Source organism: Anomaloglossus baeobatrachus, chromosome 11 (assembly GCF_048569485.1).
Source record: "Anomaloglossus baeobatrachus isolate aAnoBae1 chromosome 11, aAnoBae1.hap1, whole genome shotgun sequence".
Taxonomy (NCBI): Eukaryota; Metazoa; Chordata; class Amphibia; order Anura; family Aromobatidae; genus Anomaloglossus; species Anomaloglossus baeobatrachus.
The window spans coordinates 28,909,261-28,917,782 of NC_134363.1; the positions used below are offsets into that span (position 1 = coordinate 28,909,261).

The 8,522-nt window shown below is 56.8% G+C and overlaps 1 protein-coding gene across 1 annotated transcript; it reads right to left on the bottom strand.

Annotated features, from left to right (window-relative positions):
• Positions 1-605: 605 nt before the first annotated feature.
• On the bottom strand, positions 606-8,494 carry LOC142257187 (uncharacterized). Its single transcript, XM_075329313.1, has 3 exons — positions 8,203-8,494; positions 5,924-6,032; positions 606-3,025 (listed from the first exon to the last, which is right to left on the bottom strand). Exons 2-3 carry the CDS (start codon positions 6,011-6,013, stop codon positions 746-748), a joined length of 2,370 nt encoding a protein of 789 aa, XP_075185428.1. The 5' UTR covers positions 6,014-6,032; positions 8,203-8,494; the 3' UTR covers positions 606-745.
• Positions 8,495-8,522: the final 28 nt, after the last annotated feature.

Sequence of the window (8,522 nt, forward strand, 5' to 3'; positions counted from 1 at the left end):
TTTGTTTATGCGTTAATTTTTGCCTTTTCATCGGTGCCCTTGATTAATAAAAACAATTATATCGACTTTTGATCGCATTTTGTTCTGTCCCTTTTTTTTAGTGCCGATACATTGTAGTGCCCAATACATTGTGCTCAGCTCATGCTTCTGGCGACCTGCACCCCATTATTTAAGTGTGTTCTCCTCACAACAAAAATGCCAAACATGTGGACACTAGATGTGGTTTAGGCACAATGTGGGGCGATGGTTAATACGCTTTTTCTGAACCAAGAACCTTCGGTCATATGACCATTCTATCAATCATTGGAGGTCCTTATAATCGGATAATGCAGGACTTGCTTTAATCGGTAAAATTGCTTAGTAAGGGCCGGGCCATAGACTGAGCATCTGATTGAATCTGTAGCTGTGTAGGGCGCATGCCCAGGACGAATCCCAGCGTACTCCATACTGCTCCCTCTAATAGCACAGAGTCTTATAAAGAAATTCTGGGAAAGAAACTGCAGCTGCATCCCCCTCCTCCCCGCCTTTTTTTAGTGATCATTTACAGAGATCCTACAGCCTACGTTTCTAGAAGAGGAGGCTGAACGGAGACGTAAATCTGCAAATTTAGAATTTATTTCTGGTTTATGTACAATACATGAAATTTTTCAAAAAGTTCTCGACCTGAATTCCCCTTAAAATATTAGTAGTGCCATTCATTCTGCGCAGTACGAGACTCGATTAGAATTGTCTCTAAGGGCAAACGTCACGTTGCAGTCGGCCTCTTCTCTCCTCGTCTTCTCCCTTTCGTCTTATTCAATATGGAATGCCACAGATACCTCGGCAATCGCCTAAACCGTGCCCCACAGTCGCACTGGAACTGGGATACAAGCGGGTGCATCCAACTGTGGGCTTGAAGCCGCCGATAACCTCTCAACAACTTTCCGCACGTGGCACAGGTAAAAACCGTGTGGCTGAGATGCTGCAACTGGTGGCGGAGCAAGTGCAGTAAACCCGCCGGAGATCGGCCACAGTTGCATCGATGCTTCTTCCACCCAGGTCTCCGCGTTGCACCCTTCTTCTGGTGAAGCTTCATCCTCCAGGACTGGGAAAAGTAGACGCCACATTCCCGACATCTGTATGGTGGCCTTGGCCTTTTAAAAAGGTGAACCAAAAACTCATAAGGTAGCACCAAAGATGGTGGAACAGGACCCTCACTGGGTTCCTTGGTGTCCGAGATGAACAAACTGGTTTGGGTCCTTGATGTGGTCTCCTCCGCGTCCCTCAAAACCTCTACATTTTGGGTTATCTGCTGATCTGTGCTTGTTAAGCCCTCGTGGAAACTTTCTGTCCCCACTACTAGCTCAAAAATGAATTCTGGGACCTCTAAAGAAGTCCTCTGCTGGTCAAGATCATCCAGCATAGTCAGACTTTCTTGGTTGGGCAGACTCTCGTAACCTCGTAAATGGTCAACCTCAAGGTCGGAAATAGGCAAAGCTTTACCGTTGCTCTCTTTCAAAGACTTGTTTAGATAATGTCCCATGGTATTGGCGTCACCTCTGGCCAGGGGGGCCTGGGACGCGGCTCTGACTTGTAGGACGAGCTCTCGTTCTTTTATGTGCCAACGTTTGTGGTTGGAGTAGGCCGACGTCTTGTGAAACACTCGCCCGCATTCCTCGCAAGTGAGGGTGTACGCGGCAGGTAGAGAGGGGACCTTGGCTTCTTCCATCCTCATCTCCTCACCCTCCGCTACTTGGTTTACAGCCGAGGAACATTCCGAATTTCTTCTCCTGACATGCCAAAGAGTGTGGGTAGAATACGAGCATAGTTTATTAAAGACTCGGCCACACTCCTGGCACGTAAACGTTGGCCCGGTTTTCTTTGTCACTCCTGTAGAAGCCAGGAGACCTCCGAGGTTGCCGGCGGACATTGACTTTTTCACAGAGGCCACCAGTTCGTTCTCGCTCTTGTGCCATCTCATGTGGGTTCCGTAAGATGACTGTCTATTGAACACTTTCCCACAATTTTGGCATTTGAAGACTTTCCCTTGATTGGCTCCGTTCTCGTTCTCACTTCCAGCAGATATAACCTGACTTGGGTAGACCGGGTTGAAGTCCACGGCTGTTGAAGCACTGGGTTGAGGGATGCTCAGCTTTTCGTCACTGTAGCACACATGAGACCCTAGACTAAAACTTCTCTTGAAGCTGCGCCCGCAACGGGGACAAGTAAAAGGACGTTTGTACCACAATATTGTATTGTCAGGGGCTGGTTCTTCTTCACGAATTTTCACCGAATTCCTCAGGGGAGCCTTCTCCTCTTCTTTCTTGTACAGTTCCTGCAGGTTGTGAAGCTCCCTCTGCGCCTCGGCACACATCTTCTCCAACCTATTCATCGACTCTTCAGTTTGTTCACACTTGGCCCGTAAATCATACATATTCGAGAGGTTATTGGACATTATATTGCCCGGTCTGACCTTAGTCAGGGCCTCCTTGATGCACATGTGGCTCTCCAGGTTGTACATCCGCCCAAACTGACGCCCGCACTTGGTGCACTTGTGGCTCCGCACCCAGGGCTTCACCGTTCCCACACTCTGGGTTTTTGCATTGTAGTAACTATATTTCCCGAATAGCTCTGTTTCGTCACTTTCTTCGGTGGAGGGCATTTCTTGATGAAGCTCGGTGGTCAGAGTGGGAGAAGGACTTAAATTCGGAGCTGGTAAAATTTCCAAGTGCGAGATTTCGATCTCTTCCAAACTTGGTCCTAAGAGACAAGTCTGGTCTTGATGTTCACTGATAAACGCATCGCTCCATGCCACTGACGACTCGTCGTTCTGCAGGGGGGTCTCAGAGGTGGAGAAGATTTGCCATTCCAATTGATTATTTCCTTGATTCGGCGGGGTCCTGACTTCGGGCACATATTTAGTTTTTTCCATATTCTTCCCCTCCGATGACGAGGAGAACACAAGCTGGTGGTCCAGGCTGTCATCACTGCTCGAATCGTCAATGTAATGGAGTTGGTGCCAGGCGGGAAGGTCCAACTTATTCTCCTGAGAAGAAGAGTGAGGAGGAGAAAAGTCAGTGCTAGAATAGAAATAGCGCTACGATTTTAGTATCGGTCATGCTCTAACGTTTGACATTATGAAAATCAAGCAATCAAGTCCAAATCCGATCTAAGAAGTAGACAAAATAAATAACCCGTGCCGCCCCCAATCCCCTGCAGCTGCCAGTCCAGCCCTGGCGTGATCCTCGCTGGTCTGCCCACCCGCCTCTCGCTAGCTGCCCACCCGCCTCTCACTGGCCGGCACGCCCGCCCGACCCACCGACCCTCGCTGGTCCGAAAGGTCAGCCTGCCCAACCCTTGCTGTTCCGAAAAGTCCGCCTGACCGACCGACCCTCTCTGCTCCGCCCGCCCGACCCTCGCTGGTCGCCCGCCCGAGCGACCCACCCTCGCTTGTCCGCCCGCCCGAGCGACCCACCCTCGCTGGTCCGCCCGCCCGACCGACCCACCCTCGCTGGTCCGCCCGCCCGACCGACCGACCCTCGCTGGTCCGCCCGCCCGAGCGACCGACCGACCCTCGCTGGTCCGCCCGCCCGAGCGACCGACCGACCGACCGACCGACCCTCGCTGGTCCGCCCGCCCGTGCGACCGAGCGACCAACCCTCGCTGGTCCGCCCGCCCGACCGACCGACCCTCGCTGGTCCGCCCGCCCGAGCCACCGACCGACCCTCGCTGGTCCGCCCGCCCGAGCCACCGACCGACCCTCGCTGGTCCGCCCGCCCGAGCCACCGACCGACCCTCGCTGGTCCGCCCGCCCGAGCCACCGACCGACCCTCGCTGGTCCGCGCGACCGACCCTCGCTGGTCCGCCTGCCCGACCGACCCTCGCTGGTCCGCCCGCCCGAGCGACCGACCGACCCTCGCTGGTCCGCCCGCCCGAGCGACCGACCGACCCTCGCTGGTCCGCCCGCCCGTGCGACCGACCGACCCTCGCTGGTCCGCCCGCCCGTGCGACCGAGCGACCGACCCTCGCTGGTCCGCCCGCCCGACCGACCCTCGCTGGTCCGCCCGCCCGACCGACCCTCGCTGGTCCGCCCGCCCGAGCCACCGACCGACCCTCGCTGGTCCGCCCGCCCGAGCCACCGACCGACCCTCGCTGGTCCGCCCGCCCGAGCCACCGACCGACCCTCGCTGGTCCGCCCGCCCGAGCCACCGACCGACCGACCCTCGCTGGTCCGCCCGCCCGAGCGACCGACCGACCGACCCTCGCTGGTCCGCCCGCCCGACCGACCCTCGCTGGTCCGCCCGCCCGACCGACCGACCCTCGCTGGCCCGCCCGCCCGAGCCACCGACCGACCCTCGCTGGCCCGCCCTCCGAGCCACCGACCGACCCTCGCTGGCCCGCCCGCCCGAGCCACCGACCGACCCTCGCTGGCCCGCCCGCCCGAGCCACCGACCGACCCTCGCTGGCCCGCCCGCCCGAGCCACCGACCGACCCTCGCTGGCCCGCCCGCCCGAGCCACCGACCGACCCTCGCTGGCCCGCCCGCCCGAACGAGCGACCCACCCTCGCTGGTCCGCCCGCCCGAACGAGCGACCGACCCTCGCTGGTCCGCCCGCCCGAGCGACCCACCCTCGCTGGTCCGCACGCTTGACCCACCCTCGCTGGTCCGCCCGCCCGACCCACCCTCGCTGGTCCGCCCGTCCGACCCACCCTCGCTGGTCCGCCCGCCCGAGCGACCCACCCTCGCTGGTCCGCCCGCCCGACCCACCCTCGCTGGTCCGCCCGCCCGAGCGACCCACCCTCGCTGGTCCGCCCGCCCGACCCACCCTCGCTGGTCCGCCCGCCCGAGCGACCCACCCTCGCTGGTCCGCCCGCCCGAACCACCCTCGCTGGTCCGCCCGCCCGACCCACCCTCGCTGGTCCGCCCGCCCGACCCACCCTCGCTGGTCCGCCCGAGCGACCCACCCTCGCTGGTCCGCCCGCCCGACCCACCCTCGCTGGTCCGCCCGCCCGAGCGACCCACCCTCGCTGGTCCGCCCGCCCGACCCACCCTCGCTGGTCCGCCCGCCCGAGCGACCCACCCTCGCTGGTCCGCCCGCCCGACCCACCCTCGCTGGTCCGCCCGCCCGACCCACCCTCGCTGGTCCGCCCGCCCGAGCGACCCACCCTCGCTGGTCCGCCCGCCCGACCGACCCACCCTCGCTGGTCCGCCCGCCCGACCCACCCTCGCTGGTCCGCCCGCCCGAGCGACCCACCCTCGCTGGTCCGCCCGCCCGACCCACCCTCGCTGGTCCGCCCGCCCGACCGACCCACCCTCGCTGGTCCGCCCGCCCGACCGACCCTCGCTGGTCCGCCCGCCCGACCGACCCACCCTCGCTGGTCCGCCCGCCCGACCCACCCTCGCTGGTCCGCCCGCCCGACCCACCCTCGCTGGTCCGCCCGCCCGACCCACCCTCGCTGGTCCGCCCGCCCGACCCACCCTCGCTGGTCCGCCCGCCCGACCCACCCTCGCTGGTCCGCCCGCCCGACCCACCCTCGCTGGTCCGCCCGTCCGACCCACCCTCGCTGGTCCGCCCGTCCGACCCACCCTCGCTGGTCCGCCCGTCCGACCCACCCTCGCTGGTCCGCCCGTCCGACCCACCCTCGCTGGTCCGCCCGTCCGACCCACCCTCGCTGGTCCGCCCGTCCGACCCACCCTCGCTGGTCCGCCCGTCCGACCCACCCTCGCTGGTCCGCCCGTCCGACCCACCCTCGCTGGTCCGCCCGTCCGACCCACCCTCGCTGGTCCGCCCGTCCGACCCACCCTCGCTGGTCCGCCCGTCCGACCCACCCTCGCTGGTCCGCCCGTCCGACCCACCCTCGCTGGTTGTTATGTATATAAGATGCAGAAATCAGTTGATAAAACAGACACTAAACCATGAGAGTATCTAAGCAGCTGTACCCACCACCGTCACTGCAGCCGAGTCCTCCAACAAGGAGAAGCCGTCATTCAATTCAACTTCAGCACCGACCTCAAAGCCCTGATAATGATCCATCAGCGGGAACTATGATCACCTATAGGAAGAAGGCAAAGAGGCTAATGTGCATGGTACTCCAGAGCTGCACTCACTATTCTGCTGGTACAGTCTTTGAAAAAACAAAGAAAAATTGTATGAAATATACCCTAAATAATAATGAATAAAATGCAAGTGCTTAATAAACAGGTTACTTAGTATATACATTTTTGCAAAAAGGTAAGAAGCCATCCCACTTCGTCATGGTGTACCCATCTGGGACGGTCCCTAACCTACTAAAATTAATAACATTATCAATACCTGACTTGTGTCTATCAAAACTCCAATGTGAATGGTAACAAGTGGTCAGCTGTGTCCCAGACTAAATACACAGCAAAGTGGGAAGCAATTGGTTGTTCAGTCTCAGTATAAGGAGGGCTGCACCCCCATCCTGCACTAAAGCAAGACAGCAGACAAAAAACACCAAAAAACTGAGCTGTAAAAAAAAAACCCAAAACTTTTTTGTTACAACTCAATTTGGTGCAGTCATTGGTATATACATTACTCCTGGACTGATCCTGAGTTATCTCCTGTATTATACTCCAGAGCTGCACTCACTATTCTGCTGGTGCAGTCACTGTGTACATACATTACATTACTGATCCTGAGTTACCTCCTGTATTATACTCCAGAGCTGCACTCACTATTCTGCTGGTGCAGTCACTGTGTACATACATTACTGATCCTGAGTTACCTCCTGTATTATACTCCAGAGCTGCACTCACTATTCTGCTGGTGCAGTCACTGTGTACATACATTACTGATCCTGAGTTACCTCCTGTATTATACTCCAGAGCTGCACTCACTATTCTGCTGGTGCAGTCACTGTGTACATACATTACTGATCCTGAGTTACCTCCTGTATTATACTCCAGAGCTGCACTCACTATTCTGCTGGTGGAGTCACTGTGTACATACATTACATTACTGATCCTGAGTTACCTCCTGTATTATACTCCAGAGCTGCACTCACTATTCTGCTGGTGCAGTCACTATATACATACATTACTGATCCTGAGTTACCTCCTGTATTATACTCCAGAGCTGCGCTCACTATTCTGCTGGTGGAGTCACTGTGCACATACATTACATTACTGATCCTGACTTACCTCCTGTATTATACTCCAGAGCTGCACTCACTATTCTGCTGGTGCAGTCACTGTGTACATACATTACTGATCCTGAGTTACCTCCTGTATTATACTCCAGAGCTGCACTCACTATTCTGCTGGTGCAGTCACTGTGTACATACATTACTGATCCTGAGTTACCTCCTGTATTATACTCCAGAGCTGCACTCACTATTCTGCTGGTGCAGTCATGGTGTACATACATTACTGATCCTGAGTTACCTCCTGTATTATATTCCAGAGCTGCACTCACTATTCTGCTGGTGCAGTCACTGTGTACATACATTACTGATCCTGAGTTACCTCCTGTATTATACTCCAGAGCTGCACTCACTATTCTGCTGGTGGAGTCACTGTGTACATACATTACATTACTGATCCTGAGTTACCTCCTGTATTATACTCCAGAGCTGCACTCACTATTCTGCTGGTGGAGTCACTGTGTACATACATTACATTACTGATCCTGAGTTACCTCCTGTATTATACTCCAGAGCTGCACTCACTATTCTGCTGGTGCAGTCACTGTGTACATACATTACATTACTGATCCTGAGTTACCTCCTGTATTATACTCCAGAGCTGCACTCACTATTCTGCTGGTGGAGTCACTGTGTACATACATTACATTACTGATCCTGAGTTACCTCCTGTATTATATTCCAGAGCTGCACTCACTATTCTGCTGGTGCAGTCACTGTGTATATACATTACTGATCCTGAGTTACCTCCTGTATTATACTCCAGAGCTGCACTCACTATTCTGCTGGTGCAGTCACTGTGTACATACATTACTGATCCTGAGTTACCTCCTGTATTATACTCCAGAGCTGCACTCACTATTCTGCTGGTGCAGTCACTGTGTACATACATTACTTATCCTGTATAATACTGGCTGATACCAGGGAGCACTAGCTGACAATTACCAGCCTGTAACTCACAGCACCTGTCACTGTCGGAACTTTCCACAGCACTCGGTGTTTGCAGCTGCTGGTGAACCACAAGTCCCAGAAGGCTCCCCCGAGCCCTCCCCGCACTCACCTCATCCCCAAACTGATCCTTGCAGGAGAAAGTCACCCAGAAGACGGACATGTGACCTGGAAGTTGTAAACAGAGCATGCTGGGAGGTGTAGTCAGGAAATCTGCCACAACCTGAGCAGAACTACATTTCCCAGCATGCCAAGGGGCGGGCGCCTCGGGACAGAGGCTGACGAGGGACATATTTTTGTCATGTGGGAAACAGACAGGGCAAGCGTACGACCCCTGTGCTGCGGCATGTGGTGCGGGAGCGGAGCCCGCACAGCCCTCATACACACTCGTGCTTCCCGCCTGCGTCCCCGCACGTCTGCTAAGCCACGCCC